The 25,330-nt window shown below is 40.4% G+C and overlaps 1 protein-coding gene across 1 annotated transcript; it reads left to right on the forward strand.

Moving 5' to 3' along the window:
• Nucleotides 1-624: 624 nt before the first annotated feature.
• LOC108416410 (NACHT, LRR and PYD domains-containing protein 3-like) lies at nt 625-20,113 on the forward strand. The gene is made up of 15 exons (XM_037546157.1): nt 625-833; nt 2,794-2,856; nt 6,136-6,237; nt 7,065-7,139; nt 8,090-8,180; nt 8,580-8,775; nt 10,575-12,276; nt 13,712-13,885; nt 16,108-16,281; nt 16,808-16,978; nt 17,130-17,303; nt 17,492-17,668; nt 18,446-18,619; nt 18,730-18,891; nt 19,196-20,113. Exons 1-15 carry the CDS (start codon nt 811-813, stop codon nt 19,281-19,283), a joined length of 3,546 nt encoding a protein of 1,181 aa, XP_037402054.1. The 5' UTR covers nt 625-810; the 3' UTR covers nt 19,284-20,113.
• Nucleotides 20,114-25,330: the final 5,217 nt, after the last annotated feature.

The following is a 25,330-nucleotide window of genomic DNA, read 5'->3' on the forward strand; positions in this document are numbered from 1 at the left end:
TTCCCACCGCCATGCCGTCTCAGTCCTACCACAGCTATGGGGTGGGGTATGGGGGTCCAGCCTTCCAGCTACAGGCAGGAGCCACCCAGAACACCAGGCCCAGTTCTATGGGTTCTCCACCTCCCTCAATCAGTCTTCCATCATACCACCACAAAATGCCCAAAATGGTCCAAACCTGCAAATAAACTTTAACATACAGAGGAAAAATTAATGTGGCATAACTTTTGCAGAGACCAGATTTTGTGTCTTGTTTCCTCTGATAAATGGAAGTCAATAAACAGTAATTGTGTGTTAATATGTGCAGAGGTGTGTTCTCTGCAGGGGATGTGTTTACACTCAGTATTTATTAGTATGTATTGTTATTAACAGTATTAGAATATTTCACTGGATTCACTGGAATCTGACCTGCTTACATTTTAAAGTTGAAGATGCTCCTCAATCTTTTCAATAATTAACCTTCAGCTCCTCACTGGCACACTGAACAAGAACAAAGCAGTCCAGAGTTCGGCTCATTAGAGGCCAGACTGAACTCTGAGGGGAATTTTCTAGGCCTATGATGCAGCACAGAAATGGGCAGGAAGTGGGGGGTGAACAGGAAATACCTGTAACGTGCGGCTCGAGAAGAAAACCGAAAGCCAAATGAAGAAAAGCTGCGCAGATATTCAGCTCTATTCCACGTGTTACAATCTTATCTAGAACCTACAGACAGACAGAGAACACTGGTCTGCACTGATTTCAGCATCTGCAGCTCGCTTTATCAACATCTGGAGAACCTTCAGACACCATGTGTTCCACGCAGAACCAGAAGTGATGCTGAGACAGAAGAAGAAAAGGTACGACTGGTAAATTATCCTCAGCGATGATCAGAGGGTCTAAATATTACTAACGTAACAAAATGAAGAGGCTGAGTGGATCGTAGCCATAAAGCTGTGATTTCACGCCTTCAGCTCACATAAACAAACCAAAAGAGAGACAGAAGTTGCAGCGAAGCTTTTCCTGAAAAAAACATGGCTTTCTCAACTAATGTCTGTGTTTTACTCTAAAAATCGCAGCTCTCATAGTGATAATTTGTGTTATGATGAAATGTGTAATATTAAATGTTATAATGAAGTTGGGACGTTGTGTAAAACATGAATAAAAACAGAAGATGATTTGCAAATCCTTTTCAACTGATATTCAACTGAATACACTACAAAGACGAGATATTTAATGTTCAAACGGATAAACTTTGTTGGTTTTCGTTTTGAATTTGATGCCTGAAACATGTTCCAGTGTTTGAGCAGAACCAGGTCAGACTGAAAGACTGTGGCTCAAATGGACCCCTACACCCTTATTAGTATTGTGCTATGTGGGGGTGGAGGTGCTGGTAGAATGCAGAATAAATTTCAGCTCCGCATTTAACCCATCTGTGCAGTGAAACACCACATACACACTAGTGAGCACACACACACACACACACACACACACACACACACACTAGGGGGCGGTGAGCACACTTGCCCGGAGTGGTGGGCAGCCCCATCCACGGCACCCAGGGAGCAGTAGGGAGTTAGATGTCTTGTTCAAGGGCACTTCAGTCATGGACTGTCAACCGGCAACCTTCCAGTCACGAGGCTGGTTCCCTGACCTCCAGCCCACGACTGCAACCACAATTAATTAATTAATTAATTATCCTTTAATGAATTCATCTTTATGTAAGCCAAAAATCATAAGCAACAAATGGTGCAATCTGGAACTTGTAATCATCCTAATCTTCCAGAGTCCAGGAGAACAATTTACTTAATAGCAGTAAAAACGTATGAATCAATAAACGAATTTGGACACGTTCTCATCATCAGCCTGGGTCAGTATTCTAACAGTGGCATAAACAAACCAACGCAAACTGCTTTCGAGGTTGATGTTGACTTTCATAGCCGTGGACAAGTTGTGAAGAGCGCAGAGGATGAGCAACAAGTAAAAACCTGACTAGAGTAAAAGGTTAGTTGTTGGTCCATGACTGCAGTGGGCTGTAGTGACCCGTCAGGTGGTGTGTGATGAGAAGAGTTAGGCTCTTTGTCAGCTGTTTGTAGTGTTTCTCCAGAGAATTGAGAACGTCGGAGAAGTTTTTGGCTCAATGGCCTCCATTAACATAACATACCCCTCACTGTTCTTTCGTTAGAAGGGATTCACAACGCACTTTGGTGCTCATTCAGCTGATGTAGTGACCCACAGTGTTCACTAGAAATTACCAGTGGGGGGGGGGTAGAGGGAGGGAGAGAGAGAGAGAGAGAGAGAGAGAGAGAGAGAGAGAGAGAGAGAGAGAGAGAGAGAGAGAGAGAGAGAGAGAGAGAGAGAGAAAGAAAGAAAGAAAGAAAGAGAGAGAGAGACAGACAGACAGACAGACAGAGAGAGAGAGAGAGAGAGAGAGAGAGAGAGAGAGAGAGAGAGAGAGAGAGAGAGAAAGACAGAGAGATAGACAGACACAGAGAGAGAGAGAGAGAGAGAGAGAGAGAGAGAGAGAGAGAGAGAGAGAGAGAGAGAGACAGACAGACAGACAGACAGAGAGAGAGAGAAAGAAAGAGAGAGAGAAAGAGACACAGACAGAGAGAGAGAGAGAGAGAGAGAGAGAGAGAGAGAGAGAGAGAGAGAGAGAGAGAGAGAGAGAGAGAGAGATGAGGTGTGGTCTGAGCTTGAAGAGAAAACGAAAGTAAAAGAAAAGCTGTGTAGATTTTTGCCTTCATCGCATGGCTGTTAATCTTATCTGGTGCAGGAACCCAAAACATTATTCTACACTGATTTTATCAACATCTACAGAACCTTCAGACGTGATGTGGTCCACACAGAACCAGGAGTGATGCTGAGACAAGAGAAGAACAGGTAAGAGCTGCAAAATATCCACAGCTATAATCCCAGTGTCTAAATGTTACTAACAAAACGAATAGCTGGACTACGCAGATTTTAGCCACAGCTGTGGTTTTATTGTGGTTTTATGCACTCGTTTATTAGTTTCAGCAACTTACATAAACCCACTAAAACTGATCAGGAACTTCAATCCAATGCAGTGAAATCAAAAATACGATTTATTCTAAACACAGACCATCTCTGGGAAACAGTGGCGTGTTCAACGAATGTCTCAGGGTACCACCATGGAGAAACAGCCAAAGCCTTTCATTTCTAGAGTGCATGAAGATTTAGAGAGATTTCTAAAATTAATTTAGTTATTACCTCAGGTCATTTCTTTAAGAATGGAAAAAGCTCCGCACCAACGATTCTGGGCCGTTAGGGTGGGGACACCAGATCTGAAACAATGAAACACACATTTATGTATAGAGCTCCACCTGGCAGGAAGTCATTTTTGGATATAATATGAATGTGCATTTTAAAAACATCAACATTACTTCTCACTTGCTGTTGACTAGACCTTTACTGACAAGGATGGAGAATTAAGTTTAAGGTTAGGAAAATAAGTTGAATTTAATGGATGTTTAATTAAATGTAAATTAAATGCAAGTATCTACAAATCTTCTGCAGTGTTCTATACAAAATATTGAACTGTCACAGTTCATGATGAATTTCATATTGTCAGGGTATTATATTAAGTAAAGGAAATAAAAATACCACACACACACACACACACACACACACACACACACACACACACGTAATACATGTACATATATGTAGCCTTCTGAATGTCCTTCTTTAATAGCAGCAGAGTGTTTGAGGGTATATGTTTAGGCTCTTTATATGATGTATAATTTACATACAAAATACAAAAAAAATTGAAAAAAAATCAAGATTCCAGTGTAATTTCTGAAATCTTTGTTTTGTGTGTGTGTGTCTTATTCGGCATCATATATTTGGTTTCCCTTAATTTCATTCCAGCCTGACTTGAACTTCCTTGGTAACTTAGATAGTGAATGTAATAAGAATGTAAAGCACTGGCAGGTCAATGAGGTTAAAAAGCCAGATGGGGGCCTTTTCACTGACAAAGGATAAATATTAATACATTATTGTATCAGAACAGAGGGACCATGATGAAGTAAGTTGGGTGAGGAGTTCTTTCAGATATGTAGGAGCATTGCAGAAGAGAACAGAGGATGGGTGTGATGTGTTCATATTCATCCTAGCAGCGCTGTTCTCAATGAATCGTAGTCTCTGGAGACTCTTGCCAGGAATCCCAATGAGAAGTGCATTGCAGTAGTCGAGTCTGGAGGACATGACAGCATGAACCAGTTTTTCAGCATCAGATACAGTCAGAGTGGGGCGAGGTTTGGCGATGTTTCTGAGGTGGTGAAAGGAGATGTTTTATATGGGCCTCGAAAGTGAGCTGAGGGTCAAACCTCACACCAAGATTGGAGACTGATGAGGAGAGTGGAATGTTGTGGCCGGAGAATGTAATACTGGTTATGGAGGTTGACTGAGTCAGATGGGAATAATGGACTGGAGTTGGGAAATAGATGGTTTTCCTGTTTACAAACAAAACTGCGTCCATGCAGCCAGGGGGCAAAACTGCTTGGTAACTTAGCTGGTCACAAAATTAGTCAAATCAACTGTTGTAATCAATATAAATTTTGCATTGTTCATGAAATCTCATTCACTTAACAATCAAAATGCTTCAGAATCGGATCAGTTTGCCTTCTATTTGCATGTTAATATAACATGATATGTAACCCCAATTCCAGTGAAGTTGGGACGTTGTGTAAAACAAATAAAAACAGAATACGATGATTTTCAACCTCTATTCAATTGAATCCACTACAAAGACGAGATATTTAATGTTCAAACGGATAAACTTTATTGTTTTTTGCAAATATTCACTCATTTTGAATTTGATGCCTGCGACACGTTCCAAAGAAGTTGGGACAGGGGCAACAAAAGACTGGGAAAGTTGAGGAATGCTCCAAAAACACCTGTTTGGAACATTCCACAGGTGAACAGGTTAATTGGAAACAGGTGAGTGTCATGATTGGGTATAAAGGGAGCATCCCTGAAAGGCTCAGTCGTTCACAAGCAAGGACGGGCGAGGTTCACCACTTAGTGAACAACTGCGTGAGCAAATAGTCCAACAGTTTAAGAACAACGTTTCTCAACATGCAACTGCAGGAATTTAGGGATTTCATCATCTACAGTCCATAATATCATCAAAAGATTCAGAGAATCTGGAGAAATCTCTGCAGGTAAGCAGCAAGGCAGAAAACCAGCACTGAATGCCCGTGACCTTCGACCCCTCAGGCGGTGCTGCATTAAAAACCCACATCATTCTGTAACGGATATTCCCACATGGGCTCAGGAACACTTCGGAAAACCACTGTCAGTGAACTCAGTTCGTCGCTCCATCTACAAGTGCAAGTTAAAACTCTGCCATGCAAAGCGAAGCCACATATCAACACCACCCAGAAACGCCGCCGGCTTCTCTGGGCCAAGCTCATCTGAGATGGACTGACGCAGAGTGGAAAAGTGTCCTGTGGTCTGACGCGTCCACATTTCACACTGTTTCTGGAAATCATGGACGTCGAGTCCTCCGGGCCAAAGAGGAAAAGGACTGTCCGGATTGTTCTCAGCGGTAGAGTGCTCACCCAGGATCAGTAGGGCCTGGAGATTAGAAGTGTGAATCTCTAGGCACCTCCCGATTTGATTTGATTACGATTCAGAGGCTGCGATGTAGTTATAAAAGTTATCACTGCATCTTTCTCACTGTGTGTAACCCTAACCCTAACCCTATAAAAGTGTGAAGTATTTGTAATGATCCAAAATAAATTTACTTTCAATATCTTATTAATCTTATAAATCAAATGAAAGCGATGTGGTGAGTGAACTGGACGACAGTCATTCGCTGCTCTTGTTTGGAACACATGAGACGCTGCTGCCACTCATCTGCGATAAAATGCGATGAGCTAAAGCTTAAAGCAGAGCTTTATACTAGAACATCAGCGCACTGAGACATACTGGACATACTGGCTTTAATGCAGAAGGAGCCGGTCAGATTTCTTGTTCATCCAGTTGTGTTTTCGTTATGTGTGGGTATCCGGGCGCTGAACTTCCACGCTTCCAAGTTCTGCCTTTTGCGTTCCTTCAACATCACGTTATAAATTAAAATTAATAGATTTTTTACATCGACTATGAAAAGTTATCCATGTGATAAATGCTCTACAGGAAGAGACCAGGCTCATCCAGACCCAGTTGTTTGTCCATGAAGAGTGACCAGTCTAAAGACCCCCCTCACAACTTCAGAGATGAATTACCCACAGAGGAACAGTAGGTCACACTTTCTCTCTTTGGATCAGCATTTATTTACATAATGAAAAAAATCCTGATGCTAAATAACAGACCAGCAGAAGACTGACAGTTATTTAAATACATTCATGGTGTTTACATTTAGTTCATTCAGGTTTCTTGAAGGTTAATTTCAGCGGTTTTCAAAATGTGTGCGTAACTCAGAGTGTGAGGTGTAATCAGAGGTTCAGAGGGTTCGGTGTGAAACGGTCCAGACGTCTTTACAGTGGTGGTGATGGGAACCAGGCGTTGCCATGACTACAACACAGATATAGACACTTTCCTATCACCAGCACTGTGAGCAGTTCTGACTGTAGAACTGAGCATTTCATGCCAAATCATTATGAATTACTTTGTTTACATCTTACAGACGGGAGAAGTTTTCAAATCTCCCCTGGAATTCTCCTTCAGTGAATCTAACAGGAACTACTTTACTCAGCTGTCAATGACAGCAATTCACATGCAAACAGTTACGACTGGTTCTATATTTCAAGCAGTATTTGACTTAAAGTGCAGTAGACTTGCATCTTCTGGATACCATTGGATGTCATTTGTGATACGTGACTGAAAGAAATATGATGCCCTCCTGAAATAATTATTTTGACACAAATGTTCATAAAAAACTACATAAAGATATAAATGTATGTGCATTGTCAGAAACAGGACTGAATACTGTCTCTGTTGAAAGACAGATCAGCTACAGTCTTTCTGATTGCATATATTTAAAAATAATGTGTTATAAATGAGCAAGTGATCTGAAGTTTTATCTCCTCTCCCTTCTTAACTGATGCTTTGGTTCATTCACTCAGATGTGCATCCATGGAAAGAAGACAATCAAAAGATGACGATCTAAACTCCAAAGACGGATCGGGGTCTATAAAAATGTACGTGAGGTTTACTTTATAATTTATTTATGATTACAATGGGACAAAATCCATCGCATAAGTTGCCATCAGGAAACATTTATAAAAATAATCACAAATACATAATTAACACAAAAATACATAAAACAAAGACACCTCACTGTATTAGCTGCATGTGATGATGAGTGTTGACACACTTGTGGTTTTCCTGCAAAAATTGGGCTGGTTTGAAAATACAGTCACAGATTAAATTCATACTGTTCTTTCATCCTTAAGTCCACCTCCTCGTTTCTACGTTCTCTGTCCACTTTATCAGCTCCATTGACCGTATAGTTCCCCTCTGTAGATCTATAGTTACAGACTGTAGTCCATCTGTTTCTCTGATACTCTGTTACCCTGTTAGCCCCCCTTCCAGCAGCACTGCTGTGTCTGATCCACTTGTACCAGCACAACACACACTAACACACCACCACCACCACCACGTCAGTGTTTCTGCAGTGCTGAGAATGACCCACCACCCAAATAGTACCTGCTCTGTGAGGGTCCATGGGGGTCCTGACCACTGAAGAACAGGGTAACAGAGTATCAGAGAAACAGATGGACTACAGTCTGTAACTGTAGAACTACAGAGTGGAACTGAACGGTCAGTGGAGGTGGACTTGATGAAGTGGCCGGTCAGTGTATATTCCTATTAATTTTCCTGTTTCCCACAGGAGTAGTTATAAATCTTTTGGGGTTCATGTAGAAAATTCGATGTAAGGACAAGGACGTATACAGAAGAACCTGCTATTTGTAAAACAGAACAAAGACTAATAAAATTACTTGGTGCTACTTTGACATTGAGCGCTTTAACGTTAAAAGGCTAAAAGCTTTTACTAAAGTGGATGCATGTTGAGTGATCTTTCTAATTGAGTTGCTTGTCTTTAACTGACAGTGTTTTTAATTGTAAATGCTATTATTTCTGACTGCAGGGGTTCCCCCGAAAAAATGGAGCCTAACTTACAGAATTTCACTGACCAGCAAAGTTTCAAGAAGACCCCGGATCTCTGTCGCATCTTCTCTGTAGGACCAATATTTTTTTCTTTTGTTAATTTTTTTTATATTTTGAATTGGCAGGAAAAAAATCTCTCATTATGTAATTTGCTTGCTCAGAAGTTACACTTATCACATTGATTTGTTTAGACAAGACCAAGCTTGCTTTCAATGTAGCCAAAACAAAATCCATACCAAGGTCACAAATGTGGACATTAAAAACATTCCTAACCTGACAGGCATGGAAGAAACAATATCGGGACTAGTAATTTAATGAAGATTTATGAAATACAGCTGTGTGTCAATTTTCTAAGTGAAATAATCTTCTACAGATAATTTTCTGCTATATGTAGTAGACACACTTTGTTTCATTAAAAAAAACTTTAATCAGACCAGATTTTTATTCTCATTCTCATCATTCATTTCAAGGATCTGGAGAACAAAATAATTGTTTTCATCAAGAATGAGCTGGAGCGGTTCAGGAAGATTCTGACAAAAGAAAACACAAAACACTATGAAAAGCTGACAGATGACTGGTGCAGCGCTAAAGAGGGAGCTCTTAATCTTGCTCTGCACTTTCTGAAGAAGATGAAGCACGATAACATTGCTGATGCACTGGAGACAAGTAAGAGTTCTTTGATAGTGGTTTGTGTATCGATTCAGCACAGATTGCATTTGAACTGAATGTTTTGTTTTGGCCCTGTACTCAACACTAGTTTTGAAAATGCAAAATAATAGTAATATCTGGTGGGCCACAGACTTTAAGAGCTTGTTTCAAAGAAATTAAAAGCAGGTATTAAATTAAAAAGGAACGGGATGGCAGGGAGGCAGACCAGTGAGAAAGTGTGTGATCGAAATCGAGTATGGATTTAGTACATTCGAGCCGAGGTGATCTGGAGCCGGGCTCGTGGAGTTACCGCTAGTTATCATGGTGTTTCCGCTGCTCCAATGGGAAGCATAGGCAACAACGTGAAAAACATCACGATGAGCAGGAAATCAAAAGGCAGGAAAAAGGGCAAACAAAGGAAACGCTGCTCAAACAAAGGCTGAACTAGAAACGTGAAGTAAAAGATGACGAGAAAACAAAAGACGCTTCCTCCAAGTATGACAGGAAGACAGGCTATGGTTCACTTGTTTGCTGTTAGTGGATCAAACACCTTTAGCATGGCTTGGAGCTGTTTGTAGCTCAAGCCTTTTGAGTAATTTTGGGGCAACTACTCTCTTTTGGTTTTTTCCAGCTCTTTGTTGTATTCTTTTTGTTTAAATACCCATCTGGACCGAGTACTGTACCGGTCACCCCTCTACAAAGATGTGACAAAGGGCTGCTGTTTGCTACGGCCTTAAATAGAGGAGTCCACAGGTGTTCCAGGTTGGGCCTAATCAGCCTGAGGGCTTCTGGGAATTGGAGTTCCCTGAAGTTATGGCACCTTGCCACCATCCCCCTCTGCTGGTGGCCCGCAGCGCAGGCTGGACCCTTAAAGTTCTAGACAAGGAAATGATCTTTCACCAGCAAAGCTGTTCCAATAGAGCAGTAAGATCTGCTGAAGGTTGAACATTAAGAGGTTTAAATGTTATAAACAAGAACTTGTAGTCAATGTAGGACTTAACTGGAGTTAAATGCTCAAACATTTTCCTGGAAAAGCACATAGGCTGCTGCATTCTGAGCTTGCTGGAGACAATTGAGAGTTTAATGGAGTTATGACTGAAGTTAGCTGAAGTTTGAGGAAAGACCACACCTAAAACTCCTCCTTCTGAATTCCAGTCCTTCACTCCTCCTTCTTGTGATGAAATTTCACACCCCACCTCCTCCCCCTTCTCCTCTACCTTAAAGCCTGACTTCCCCTCCTCTCATTATCTCATTAACCAAGGTGTGGTCTGCATTCGTAAGTTGCAGTTTAACAGGAATCCATGCTTTTGTGTCTTTGAAACAAGCTTTGGTTATATACATAATTTTCACTGGACCTGGTAATGCCTTAATGCATTGTTAACTATTAATACCATAAAACGAAAAACTGAAAATTGTGTAATTTGTGTTCAGAAAATTTCCCTTTTATGCTGACAAATTGGTAGCGCTCTATCCAGTATAACCAGGCAAGGCTTCTGTCTACATCAACAGGGTTTTCAAGCTTTTCTATAAAAATATCATTAGTAAATATGCAAATACATCAAAAGCTGCACTCAAATCCAGCAGCACCCATAGAGAGACTTTTCTGCAATCTGAGGCAACCATTGAAACACAGCCCACCCAAGTAAGCGCTGCTTCTGGACTAAGATGTTTATTACCCAATGTGATGGAGTACAGAACCAAAACAGCAAGAATTCTCAGCACTTATGAAATACACCATACATACTTACATATTTTAAAAAATGTGCTTGTCATTATTTTGCTCATCATTCTTAATGTTCTTGCCTTTTGTTGCTTAGATGAGCTGGTTGTCATTCGTCAGTGTGAACTCAAGTCCAATATGAAAAATAAATATACACGTATATTTGAAGGAATAGCACAGAAAGGTGGTTCTACTCTCCTAAACAAAATCTACACAGATCTCTACATCACAGAGGGTGTTCAGAAAACCATAGAGAAATCAATTCAGTGCAATGACATGTTCGAAGCACTAAGCGAAGAAGACAAACCCATCAGAACTGTGATGACACAGGGCATTGCTGGCATTGGAAAATCAGTCTCTGTGCAGAAGTTCATTCTGGAATGGGCGAATGGAACTAAAAATCAGAGAATTAAGTTTATCTTCCCACTTCGATTCAGAGAGCTGAATTTGAAGGAAGGAAAACACAGTCTGATGGATATTCTCAACCGGTTTTTCCCAGAGACGAAAGGTCTGAGATTTCGGGAAAAGTACAAAGTCATGTTCATCTTTGATGGTCTAGACGAATGCCGACTCCCTCTTAATTTCAAGAAAAATGAGCACTGCGCTGACGAAACACAGAAAGCATCGTTAGATGTTCTGCTGACAAACCTCATCAAGGGGAATCTGCTGCCCTCTGCTCTGATCTGGATAACCACTACACCAGCAGCTGCCAGTATGATCCCTGCTGAGTTTATCGACCGAGTCACAGAGGTGCGCGGCTTCAATGATGAGCAGAAAGAGGAATATTTCAGAAAGAAAATCAGTGATCAGGACCTGGCCAACAAAATAATTGATCACATCAAAGAGTCAAGAAGCCTCCACATCATGTGCCACATCCCCTACTTCTGCTGGATCTCAGCCACTGTACTTGAGCAGCTTTTGAAAGGAACACAGAATGAAGACACTCCAAAAACACTGACACAAATGTACACACGATTTCTGATCTTCCAGACCGTACAGAAAAATCAGAAGTCTGGTGAGCAGACTGCATCGGATGTACCCTGGGATAAAGAGGGCATATTGGCCTTAGGAAAACTGGCTTTTCAGCACTTGGAGAAGAACAATCTGATCTTCGACAGCGAGGACCTAAGAGAGTGCGGTATTGAGATCAGTGAAACTTCCGTGTACTCTGGAGTGTGCACACAAGAGACTGGGATGTTTCTGGGCACAGTGTACAGCTTTGTGCATCTGAGCATTCAGGAGTTTATTGCTGCTTTGTATGCATATGTTTGTCTCAACAATGACAAGAAGAATGTCTTTTCCCCCCAGAACACATCACAGGAAAATGGAAATGAGACCATTGTTAGTTTGCTGAAGACTGCAGTAGACAAGGCTTTAGAGAGTGACAAAGGCCACCTGGACCTCTTCCTTCGTTTCCTTCTAGGCCTCTCACTGGAGACCAATCAGGTGCTCATTCGAGGTCTGTTGACCCAGACAGGAAGCAGCTCAGACAGCAACAAGGAAATAATTCAGTACATTAAGGATAAGTTTGGAGAAAATCCATCTCCAGAGAGATCAATCAATCTCTTCTACTGTCTGAATGAACTGAATGACCGTTCTCTAGTGCAGGAAATGCAGAAGCGAATGAAAGACGGAACACTTTCCATGAGTGAACTCTCACCTGCAGAGTGGTCAGCTCTGGTCTTTGTGTTGCTGACATCAGAGGAGGAGCTTGAAGTCTTTGACCTGAAGAAGTTCATTGGATCAGATGAGTGTCTTAAGAAACTGCTTCCAGTGGTCGAAACTGCTAAAATAGCTTTGTAAGTGAAACAGTTTTCCTGCTAATGAATACATTTTAATAATACAGTAGTTATATTATTATGTTCTTTAGAAATTACAATGCATGTAATAATAATAATAATAATAATAATAATAATAAATAATAAAACCTTTATTAACATAACAGTTTACACATGCATGCTTTACACAGAAAAGAAAAAAACATTGGAAAGAAAAAAATAATGATTATTAATCTCTAAGAGCTATTCTAGTCTTTAGGAGCTCTATAAGTAAATTATTTTCCTCTAAATAAGCTGTAAGAGATCCAAGGAGTTTGCCTAGACATCAAAACAGAACAGTCATTGTGGAACAGAACAGAAAGCCAGTGCAAACTTTCCCTGATGAGAACCTGGTTTCCTGCCCATGTCATCCAGGCTTTAATGTCTTTAACACAGTCTTCCACTATGTGAAAATGTGTGTTGCAGGCTAAGCTGACATGTATGATTTACTATCAACAGCACATAAGTGAAGGGCAATATTGTGTTTACATAATATGTATTCTAGGAAGAATAAAGGCAGAATAGTAAAGGCCCTAAAACAGAGCCTTGTAGGACACCATACTGTTCAGAAAACCCTCTGACAAATTTGTAAAGGCTACAGTAAAAAGGCTGCCAGTAAATCACTGTCCACCAAAGCCAGGGATGGCTCTGTTCTATGATGTTTTTAAAAGCTTGACTATAATAAAAAGAACATGACTGTTGGCCAACAACTTTCTCCCAAATCTTAGATAAGAAGGAATGTTGACAGCTGTTAATTATTTAATGTTAAATTATATGAACATAATCATGGTATTTATGAACTAGTACCATCACTCTAAAAACAGTTACATTAAATGTTGGGGGAAAAAGTTTAGCAGTATTTCTCTAGAACAGTTACCATTTGAGATATAAGATTTCATTCTGCCTACTTAGTGGTGCTCATCCCCTAATTTCCCAAAATTCAGTTTCACAAAGTCTAAATAAAACTTCCATACTCTATTGCATACTCATTGAGGTGTACTCAAATCAGAGGGGAAAGAGCCCTGAATGTGCCTAGGGATTGCCTTGCCAGGCTTTTACATATGGGTGAGCGCCCCATATGGCCAATCACAGACCTGCACATATTGCAAAATAGACATAAAAAGAGAAACACAGAGAAAACGGCTGCACCAAGCACACAGAAGAAATATTACAACCACTGTAAGAAATATAATTGCTAAAAAAAACAAGTATAAAGTTAGATTAACATTTTTGCAACCAGTGTTAAAAGCAAAATAAATGAGGAAATGAATTAATGTGGTTAGCTTTCTTTTTTTTATATATGCCTCAGCAAAACCATGTTTCATGACTTTAGTTGAAGTTTCTTTTATAGAACAGTGAACACAAGTTGGTTTAAACTTTAGGACAAAAATAAATTCTAACATTATTTTTCTTCCAGGCTCAATGAATGTAAATTGACAGAGACCAGCTGCTCAGCTTTAGTCAAACCTCTAAGCTCAGAATCCTCAAAGCTGATTAAGCTGGATCTGAGTGACAATGCTCTACAGGACTCAGGACTAAAGCTGCTCTCTGCTGGACTGAGTAGCAAAAACTGTAAACTGGAGGAACTGAGGTGAGTTACTGTCTAATATGAAGTACAGAAACAAGCGCTTATAAACAACGTCTCTTTAGGATTGTGTCATAATTTGCTTGTTGAATTTTTATGCTGGCAACTTGACCTTGAATGAAAAGGATCACAATCTGTGAGGTTTATTTTAATCAGGCTGTGTTCAATCAGCTGATTCTTCTAATGTCTTTAAAGACATTACTTTTATAAGGGTTCAGCTAGTGTTAATAACCTTTATGTTCATTGAATAAATAACTCACAGCTTAGAAATGTGTGCATGTGACGCATATTAATACTACAATACTGAAACAAGTCTGACTTACAACCCCAATTCCAGTGAAGTTGGGAGGTTGTGTAAAACAGAATACGATGATTTGCAAATCCTTTTCAAACTATATTCAACTGAATCCACTACAAAGACGAGATATTTAATGTTCAAACGGATAAACTTTATTGTTTTTTGCAAATATTCACTCATTTTGAATTTGATGCCTGCAACACGTTCCAAAGAAGTTGGGACAGGGGCAACAAAAGACTGGGAAAGTTGAGGAATGCTCAAAAAACTCCTGTTTGGAACATTCCACAGGTGAACAGGTTAACTGGAAACAGGTGAGTGTCATGATTGGGGATAAAGGGAGCATCCCTGAAAGGCTCAGTCGTTCACAAGCAAGGACGGGCGAAGGTCACCACTTTGTGAACAACTGCGTGAGCAAATAGTCCAACAGTTTAAGAACAACGTTTCTCAACATGCAACTGCAGGAATTTAGGGATTTCATCATCTACAGTCCATAATATCATCAAAAGAGTCAGAGAATCTGGAGAAATCTCTGCAGGTAAGCAGCAAGGCAGAAAACCAACACTGAATCCCCGTGACCTTCGACCCCTCAGGCGGTGCTGCATTAAAAACCCACATCATTCTGTAACGGATATTCCCACATGGGCTCAGGAACACTTCGGAAAACCACTGTCAGTGAACTCAGTTCGTCGCTCTATCTACAAGTGCAGGTTAAAACTCTGCCATGCAAAGCGAAGCCGCATATCAACACCACCCAGAAACGCCGCCGGCTTCTCTGGGCCGAGCTCATCTGAGATGGACTGACGCAGAGTGGGAAAGTGTCCTGTGGTCTGACGCGTCCACATTTCACACTGTTTCTGGAAATCCTGGACGTCGTGTCCTCCGGGCCAAAGAGGAAAAGGACTGTCTGGATTGTTATCAGCACAAAGTTCAAAAGCCAGCATCTCTGACGGTGTGGGGGGGTGTTTGTGCCCATGGCAGGGGTAACTGGCACATCTGTGAAGGCCCCATTAATGCTGAAAGGTACATACAGGTTTTGGAGCAACATCTGCTGCCATCCAAGCAGCGTCTTTTTCAGGGACGTCCTGCTTATTTCAGCGAGACGATGCCAAGCCACATTCTGCGCGTGTTACAACAGCGTGGCTTCGTAGTAAAAGAGTGCGGGTACTAGACTGACCTGCCTGCAGTCCAGACCGTCTCCCATTGAAAATGTGTGGCGCATTATGAAGCTCAAAATACGACAGCGGAGACCCCGGACTGCTGAGCAGCTGAAGCTGGACATCAAGCAGGAATGGGAAAGAATTCCACCTACAAAGCTTCAACAATCAGTGTCCTCAGTTCCCAAACACTTATTGAGTGTTAAAGGAAAGGTGATGTAACACAGTGGGAAACACGCCCCTGTCCCAACTTCTCTGGAACGTGTTGCAGGCATCAAATTCAAAATGAGTGAATATTTGCAAAAAACAATAAAGTTTATCTGTTTCAAGATTAAATATCTCGTCTTTGTAGTGGATTCAATTGAATATAGGATGAAAAGGATTTGCAAATCATCGTATTCTGTTTTTATTTGTTTCACACAATGTCTTAACTTCATTGGAATTGGGGTTGTACTTTAAAAATATTTAAAAATTGTATTTTGCGTATCTTAATCCAGAGTACTACAGTGAAATCTAATTGGAAAATGTAACAATCATAACTTTAATTCTATGAAGAAAGTATATTGAGAAAAGTTTATTATTTCTACAACTGTACTGTGTTTGCTTCATACTGAGTTAATTAAACTAAAGTGACAGATTGACATTCCCAGAACCAAAGATTATGAGTATGAGTAATCCAACATCACTGTAAGATATCACACATAAAATGAAACAGCCAAGCACATGTTATGTCTCTCTTGTCACAGCCATACATGGAAATGTTATTTTACTTTCAGGCTCAACAAATGTGATCTAACAGAGAAAAGCTGTAAACATCTGGCCAAAGTTCTCAGTTCAAAGGATTCCAAACTGACTGAGTTGGACCTCAGTAACAATCACCTAGGGGATCCAGGAGTGAAGGAACTCTCAACTGCACTGAAGAATTCACACTGTAAACTGGAAACCCTGAGGTGAAATCTTCTGTCACAATAAAATGTGTTTTGATTGCAAGGCAATAAGAACAGTACATCACTGAAAAGTTAAAGCATTTTGGGCAAATTAAAATTGTTCTTCATAATAATGTTAATGATGTCATCTCTCTTGATTATTGGAAAATCATCAACTGGGAAGATTTGCTATAAAACTGATGTTTGTATGTTTAATTCTAAAACAAAAGGACAACTAAAATGGCTCCAAACTGTTAGTTATAAAAGACCATTTGCCTGTCAATCAGAACATAATGAGCCAGTATCATGGACATGGATTAGTTTTGGAATTGCAATGTCATTGGTGTTTCACCATTATAAATTCCATTTAGACCAGGATAAGGCTTAATCTGGGCTGACAGAATGGTTTAGGCAAATTATGTTTTATTTTAGTGGCTTAAATAGATGAAAATGAATGTTTATCTATCTATAAAATGTATGTCTTAATAACTTTGTTAACTGTGTATTAAGTTATAATGCCAAACACTAAATGGATGTGTACTTGTTCCAGGCTTTCAGAGTGTCGTGTATGTGAGGAAGGATATGCTGCTCTGGCTTCAGATCTGAAATCAAATAACTCATCAGTCCTGAAAGAGCTGGATCTCAGAGGGAACAATCCTGGAGATAAAGGAGTGGAGCTGATCAGCAGCACATCTTCAAAATATAAGTCAAGGAAAATAAGGTGAGTAGTTTAGAAGTCAAGCCTCTTTACATCATAACTATGCAATAAATAGTGGCATTCTGTGTTTTATCTAGCATTAATACATTCTTTCATCTTCATTTCATTCATTTCATTAACTTAATATCATCTGTTCAATTCTGCCTCTGTGCAGGCTGTTGAAAAACCATGCTGCAGATGAAGCCCATGACTCTCTGACCAAAGCTTTTGGAAAAGATCCTTTACTGCTGTCTGAGCTGGATCTAAAGAAGTATGAACCAAGGCATGCAGGAGTAGAGCAGATCTGTGGAGTACTGGAGGATTCCCACTGCAGATTGAAGACCCTTAAGTAAGTGGTTTAAAGTAACGTTAAATTAATTTATTCATTATTAATAAATCTATTACACATCAAGTGAACCGAGTGGCTAAACATTCTCTATATTATATTATTTGGAGGATTTATTGCCATTTAATTTCCATTTTGTTTTACATCATAAATGTGATGGATGTTCACTCTCTTATGCTTCTCTTCTGCAGACTGTATAAATCAGGCAGTATTACAGAGAGAGACTGTGCTGCTCTGGTTTCTGCTCTGATCGTAAACCTCTCAAACCTGAGAGAGCTGGATCTGAATGAGAATAAATTGGATAAGTCAGGAGTGCAGAAGCTCTGCAATTTACTGAAGAATCCTCACTGTAAATTGGAGAAACTGATGTGAGTAAAAACCCTCAGCATTATATCCCACTGTTCACTAGTAGTGTAGACCTCTGGACTCAGTGATCTGATACAATTACAGTTATATAGGAAACAATTCAATGCATGGCAAGAGATGTCAAATGGGAGGGAATCACTGATTCAATAACGATTTATTTTGGCATGTTTTTAATACACTGGACAAACATGTCTTGATAAGATACTTATACAGTAGTGGAGAACAGACAGTACTGCTCTGTCTATCAATGAACTGAATCATGCTAAATTAGATTACGGCGAGGGATCTACACTCTTAACAAAAAGGGTTCTATGTAATACAGAAAAAGGGCTCTATGACTATAAAACAGTTGAAGCCTTTTTGGGGTTCTGTTTAACATTTTTAAAAGAGTTTTCATCATAGAGAAGAACCATTTGACTGGGCAAACAACCATTCATGTATAAAATGGTTCTCTGTGTTCATGGTTCTCCATACAACAACTGAATCTATAAAAAAAAAATAATAATAAAATTTAAATTTATTTTATTTACTAGTTGATATTTCATTATAGAATTGAGCCAGTTGAGTTGTGTCCTTTAAATGTATGCTTCATGAAGCACTGGTGCATTTTTATAACCCTAATTTTCATTTAATGATAAGCATTGCCTTTATTATAGTAAATTACTTTGTTAAATTCATTATATTACATTTATATTAAGTGTGGAATATCATACACTTGAGTTTGTACAGAATTTTATTTTAGTTGAACTTAAGTAATTTTATGTGAACTCTTTCTGCAGGCTAAATAAGAGCAATGTCACAAGCAAAGACTGTGCTGATCTGGCATCAGCTCTTTCTTCAAGTCTTTCACACCTAAGAGAGCTGGATCTGAGTGAAAATGAAATTCAAGATTCAGGATTGAAGCATTTTTGTGCTGTACTGAAGACTCAGGAGTGTAAACTAGAAAAACTACTGTAAGTAATTTAACCATTATGTGATAAAACTGAGCTTTAAAGTGACAAAGCAAGAGAAAAACTTTGTCTTCACTAAAACTTTTGTCTAACCTGATTGTCTTCATTTGTAGGTTAATGAACTGTGGTATAAAAGAGGAAGGCTGTGCTGCTCTGGTTGTAGCTCTGAAATCAAACTCCTCACACTTGAAAGTTCTGGACCTGCGTGAAAACAGTCTAGGAAATTCAGTGAAAGACCTTGCTGAAGTGCTGAAGGATTCCGGATGCCATATACAGTAAGTAAACGCAGATAGAAAAGACCAGAGATGTATAACTTTGGATTTTGGATAGAGTATTTCTATATTTCTGCAGTAAATCATTGGTACAAATTACTGGTAATCCACTGGTTACTTTTGTAGGTAGTATGGATATGAATAGTTTTAAATATTAAAAGGTACTATGATAAATTTCAGTGACTAAACATATTTATTGTAACTATGGACATCAGTTCAGCCTTAAAGCTGTGCGGGTGCCACATACAGAGTCAGATGGTTGGTGAGTAATACATGTAATAACTCTTTCATTTGTTTTTCCTTTCAGATTGGATGGCGATTTAAAGAAACTTTTTAAAGAGTTAGGGTTTAGTGAGTCACTTTCTTGGTTCTTTGGAGGGAAGAACAAAGCATAAGATCCGAGTGGAGTGGATGAGGAAAGACCGGCGCCAGCGTCGAGCGGCGTGTACGGGGAAAGATCGGCACCAGCGTCGAGCGGCTTGTACGGGGAAAGACCGGCACCAGCGTCGAGCGGCGTGTACGGGGAAAGACTGGCGCCAGCGTCGAGTGGCGTGTACGGGGAAAGATCGGCGCCAGCGTCGGGTGGAGCTGACATGTCTAAAGAAGCCAGAACTACACATAGCCTAGCAGAGCAGCCTTCAGAGAAGGGGGGTAACTGTGGTACAGGGGTGCAGGGCACTAAGAAGTTCAGCAACAGGTCTTACAAAAGATCCTCACAAATCTCCTCCAAAAACATACAGGACAAATAAATTAATGTGTGAAATTAATAAAACAAAAATTTGATAAATGAATCACATATTCCACTCATATGGGGTGGGAAAACTCGATTCTTAGGTGCATCGTGATGCGGACGTGAAACATTCTGAACCGATTCACAAATGTCAGAAATCACTTTCGTAAATTTTTATTTAGAACGTAATGTTGAACTTGGAAGTGCGGAAGTGCAGTGCCCAGACTGTCTGTGGTGGCACAGAACAGGAACACCAGTGGATGAGCGAGAAATCCAACTTTGTGTTAAAGCCAGATTAGATCAGGCATCAAAGCCCAAATGTTAAGAAGAGACATTTTGTCCTTTCAACAAAGTCAAACGACCTTGGGAGCCACAACATTTGATGCACAGTATGTCTGGGTGTGAGCTGCTGTCCTAGCAGAGGCTAAAAAATATGAACGGAACCACAGTGATACATATTCTTCTACTTAAATAAATAAAATGTTTTAACTTCTCTGTCTGGAAGCATTTCTTTCACCAGTCTTGCTAAAAGTCTTGAGTAATAAGTTGCTTTCTATTATGTGAGCTTTAATATTCATCATTTGATTAGAACATTACTCATTTACTTTAGCCTGTTCAGACTGAAGCATCTGAGAGTTTGATTCCTGGAGTTATTTGGCCACAGCAAAGAATCTACCCTTACCAGAAGAGATTATTAGTCCAATCTACAGGTTCTCATTAGGCTGAATGAATAACCGACTCTAAATGTAGGTATTGTGATATAAACCGAGTCTGTTCTACAGTTTCTCATTAGGCTGAATGAATAACCGACTCTAAATGTAGGTATTGTGATATAAACCGAGTCTGTTCTACAGTTTTTCATTAGAATGAATGAATAACCGGCTTTAAATGTAGGTATTGTGATATAAACCGAGTCCGTTCTACAGTTTCTCATTAGGCTGAATGAATAACCGACTCTAAATGTAGGTATTATGATATAAACCGAGTCCGTTCTACAGTTTCTCGTTAGACTGAATGAATAACCGGCTCTAAATGTAGGTATTGTGATATAAACCGAGTCCGTTCTACAGTTTCTTGTTAGGCTGAATGAATAACCGGCTCTAAATGTAGGTATTGTGATATAAACCGAGTCTGTTCTACAGTTTCTCATTAGACTGAATGAATAACCGGCTCTAAATGTAGGTATTGTGATATAAACCGAGTCTGTTCTACAGTTTCTCGTTAGGCTGAATGAATAACCGGCTCTAAATGTAGGTATTGTGATATAAACCGAGTCTGTTCTACAGTTTCTCGTTAGGCTGAATGAATAACCGGCTCTAAATGTAGGTATTGTGATATAAACCGAGTCTGTTCATGTATATCACATGTATATATATATATATACACATGTGATATAAACCGAGTCCGTTCTACAGTTTCTCATTAGGCTGAATGAATGACCGGCTCTAAATGTAGGTATTGTGATATAAACCGAGTCCGTTCTACAGTTTCTCGTTAGACTGAATGAATGACCGGCTCTAAATGTAGGTATTGTGAAATAAACCGAGTCCGTTCTACAGTTTCTCGTTAGACTGAATGAATGACCGACTCTAAATGTAGGTATTGTGATATAAACCGAGTCCGTTCTACAGTTTCTCGTTAGGCTGAATGAATAACCGGCTCTAACTGTAGGTATTGTGATATAAACCGAGTCTGTTCTACAGTTTCTCATTAGACTGAATGAATAACCGTCTCTAAATGTAGGTATTGTGATATAAACCGAGTCCGTTCTACAGTTTCTCGTTAGACTGAATGAATGACCGGCTCTAAATGTAGGTATTGTGATATAAACCGAGTCCGTTCTACAGTTTCTCGTTAGACTGAATGAATAACCGGCTCTAAATGTAGGTATTGTGATATAAACCGAGTCCGTTCTACAGTTTCTCGTTAGGCTGAATGAATAACCGGCTCTAAATGTAGGTATTGTGATATAAACTGAGTCCGTTCTACAGTTTCTCGTTAGACTGAATGAATAACCGGCTCTAAATGTAGGTATTGTGATATAAACCGAGTCTGTTCTACAGTTTCTCGTTAGGCTGAATGAATAACCGGCTCTAAATGTAGGTATTGTGATATAAACCGAGTCCGTTCTACAGTTTCTCATTAGACTGAATGAATAACCGACTCTAAATGAAGGTATTGTGATATAAACCGAGTCCGTTCTACAGTTTCTCATTAGACTGAATGAATAACCGACTCTAAATGAAGGTATTGTGATATAAACCGGTCCGTTCTACAGTTTCTCTTTAGACTGAATGAATAACCGAGTCTAAATGTAGGTATTGTGATATAAACCGAGTCCGTTCTACAGTTTCTCTTTAGACTGAATGAATAACCGGCTCTAAATGTAGGTATTGTGATATAAACCGAGTCCGTTCTACAGTTTCTCATTAGACTGAATGAATAACCGGCTCTAAATGTAGGTATTGTGATATAAACCGAGTCCGTTCTACAGTTTCTCGTTAGACTGAATGGATAACCCGCTCTAAATGTAGATATTGTGATATAAACCGAGTCCGTTCTACAGTTTCTCGTTAGACTGAATGAATAACCGGCTGTAAATGTAGGTATTGTGATATAAACCGAGTCCGTTCTACAGTTTCTCATTAGGCTGAATGAATAACCGACTCTAAATGTAGGTATTGTGATATAAACCGAGTCCGTTCTACAGTTTCTCGTTAGACTGAATGAATAACCGGCTGTAAATGTTGGTATTGTGATATAAACCGAGTCCGTTCTACAGTTTCTCATTAGGCTGAATGAATAACCCGCTCTAAATGTAGGTATTGTGATATAAACCGAGTCCGTTCTACAGTTTCTCGTTAGACTGAATGAATAACCGACTCTAAATGTAAGTATTGTGATATAAACCGAGTCTGTTCTACAGTTTCTCATTCGGCTGAATGAATAACCGACTCTAAATGTAGGTATTGTGATATAAACCGAGTCCGTTCTACAGTCTTTGTGTGTGTGTGTGCGCGTGTTTGTGCGAGTGTGTGTGCGCAAATGAGTGTGAGCGAGTGTGTGTTTGTGTGTGTGCGCGAGTGAGAGTGCGAGTGAGTGAGTGTGAGTGTATAGTGTGAAAGTGTGTAGTGTAGTGTGTGTGTGTGTGGTGTAAGCAGTCCTGCAGTATTTGATGTTAAACTCTGAAATGATTTATAAACTCATTCATTAAATCTGGAGTTTTAATAATAAGATCGTTTGATTTTCAATAACATTCATGAAAAACTAATAGTGAACTGAATGATATTTAGAAGATTCAGTCCCACACACCTGTAATTCAATCATCACCTTAATGAGACGGTTTCCAAAACAACAACTGGAGCACCCGCCTCCACTGCATCCGCTGTGTTTGTCATGTAATTGTAGAGCATGTTTAAAACATTGACACCAGAAATCACCCAATAATTATACAGTAAAGTATGCTACTTTAAATAAGACACAAAAGATTAAGGGAAATGAGTATATACAGAACTTTTCAATTTACATTTATGTATAACTACACTGCTAAAAAAAATAAAGGGAACACTCAAATAACACATCCTAGATCTGAATGAATGAAATATTCTCATTGAATACTTTGTTCTGCACAAAGTTGAATGTGCTGACAACAAAATCACAAAAATCATCAATGGAAATCAAATTTATGAACCAGTGGAGGCCTGGATTTGGAGTCACACGCAAAATTAAAGTGGAAAAACACACGACAGGCTGATCCAACTTTGATGTCCTTAAAACAAGTCAAAATGAGGCTCAGTGTTGTGTGTGGCCTCCACGTGCCTGTATGACCTCCCTACAACGCCTGGGCATGCTCCTGATGAGGTGGCGGATGGTCTCCTGAGGGATCTCCTCCCAGACCTGGACTAAAGCATCCGCCAACTCCTGGACAGTCTGTGGTGCAACGTGGCGTTGGTGGATGGAGCGAGACATGATGTCCCGGATGTGCTCAATCGGATTCAGGTCTGGGGAACGGGCGGGCCGGTCCATAGCTTCAATGCCTTCATCTTGCAGGAACTGCTGACACACTCTAGCCACATGAGGTCTAGCATTGTCCTGCATTAGGAGGAACCCAGGGCCAACCGCACCAGCATATGGTCTCACAAGGGGTCTGAGGATCTCATCTCGGTACCTAATGGCAGTCAGGCTACCTCTGGCGAGCACATGGAGGGCTGAGCGGCCCTCCAAAGAAATGCCACCCCACACCATTACTGACCCACTGCCAGACCGGTCATGCTGAAGGATGTTGCAGGCAGCAGATCGCTCTCCACGGCGTCTCCAGACTCTGTCACGTCTGTCACATGTGCTCAGTGTGAACCTGCTTTCATCTGTGAAGATCACAGGGCGCCAGTGGTGAATTTGCCAATCCTGGTGTTCTCTGGCAAATGCCAAGCGTCCTGCATGGTGTTGGGCTGTGAGCACAACCCCCATCAGCGGACGTCGGGCCCTCATACCATCCTCATGGAGTCGGATTCTAACCGTTTGTGCAGACACGTGCACATTTGTGGCCTGCTGGAGGTCATTCTGCAGGGCTCTGGCAGTGCTCCTCCTGTTCCTCCTTGCACAAAGGTGGAGGTAGCGGCCCTGCTGCTGGGTTGTTGCCCTCCTGCGGCCTCCTCCATGTCTCCTGGTGTACTGGCCTGTGTCCTGGTAGCGCCTCCTGCCTCTGGACACTACGCTGACAGACACAGCAAACCTTCTTGCCACAGCTCGCATTGATGTGCCATCCTGGATGAGCTGCACTACCTGAGCCACTTGTGTGGGTTGTAGAGACCGTCTCCTGCTACCACGAGTGTGAAAGACCACCAACATTCAAAAGTGACCAAAACATCAGCCAGAAAGCAGAAAGGTCCTGAGAAGTGGTCTGTGGTCCCACCTGCAGAACCACTCCTTTATTGAGTGTGTCTTGCTAATCGCCAATAATTTCCACCTGTTGTCTGTTCCATTTGAACAACAGCTGTGAAATTGATTGTCAGTGTTGCTTCCTAAGTGGACAGTTTGATTTCACAGAAGTTTGATTTACTTGGAGTTATATTGTGTTATAAAGTGCTCCCTTTATTTTTTTGAGCAGTGTATATTGAAAACATGATACATAGACATATGAACAAAAGTGTTGGGACACCTCCACGTCACACCTACAGGAGCTTTTATGACTCCCCATTCTAAACCCATAGGCATCAATATGGAGTTGGTCCCCCTTTGCAGCTACAACGGCTTCCATTCTTCTAGGAAGATTCTACAAGATTCCGGAGTCTGTCTGTGGCCATTTGTGCCCATTCGTCCAGAAGAGCATTAGTGAGGTCAGATGTGGATGTTGGATGAGAGGGTCTGGCTCATAGTCTCTGTTCTAGATCATCCCAATGGTGTGTGATGGAGTTGAGGTCAGGGCTCTATGAGGGTCAGTCAAGTTCTTCCACACCAAACTCACCCAGTCCGGCCTTTATGGAGCTGCTTTGGTCACTGGGGCTCAGTCAGGCTGGAACAGAAAAGGTTCTTCCCCAAACTGTTCCCATAAAGTGGAAAGCATAGAATTCACCAGAATGTCTTGGTGCTGGAGCTTTAAGATTCCCCTTCACTTGAACTAAGGGTTCTAGACCAACCCCTGAAAAACAGCCCCATATCATCATCCCTCCTCCACTCCTCCACATTTTATATATATATATATATATATATATA

This window comes from Pygocentrus nattereri, chromosome 16 (assembly GCF_015220715.1).
Source record: "Pygocentrus nattereri isolate fPygNat1 chromosome 16, fPygNat1.pri, whole genome shotgun sequence".
Lineage (NCBI taxonomy): Eukaryota > Metazoa > Chordata > Actinopteri > Characiformes > Serrasalmidae > Pygocentrus > Pygocentrus nattereri.

What these genes read in the sequence shown, in the direction of transcription:
- LOC108416410 (XM_037546157.1), top strand. Translation starts at nt 811, where the DNA reads ATGCTGAGACAGAAGAAGAAAAG. An exon ending in GGATCGGGGTCTATAAAAAT is followed by an intron (nt 7,140 to 8,089) that starts GTACGTGAGGTT and finishes TTCTGACTGCAG; the next exon opens with GGGTTCCCCCGAAAAAATGG. An exon ending in TGCAGATTGAAGACCCTTAA is followed by an intron (nt 17,304 to 17,491) that starts GTAAGTGGTTTA and finishes TCTCTTCTGCAG; the next exon opens with ACTGTATAAATCAGGCAGTA.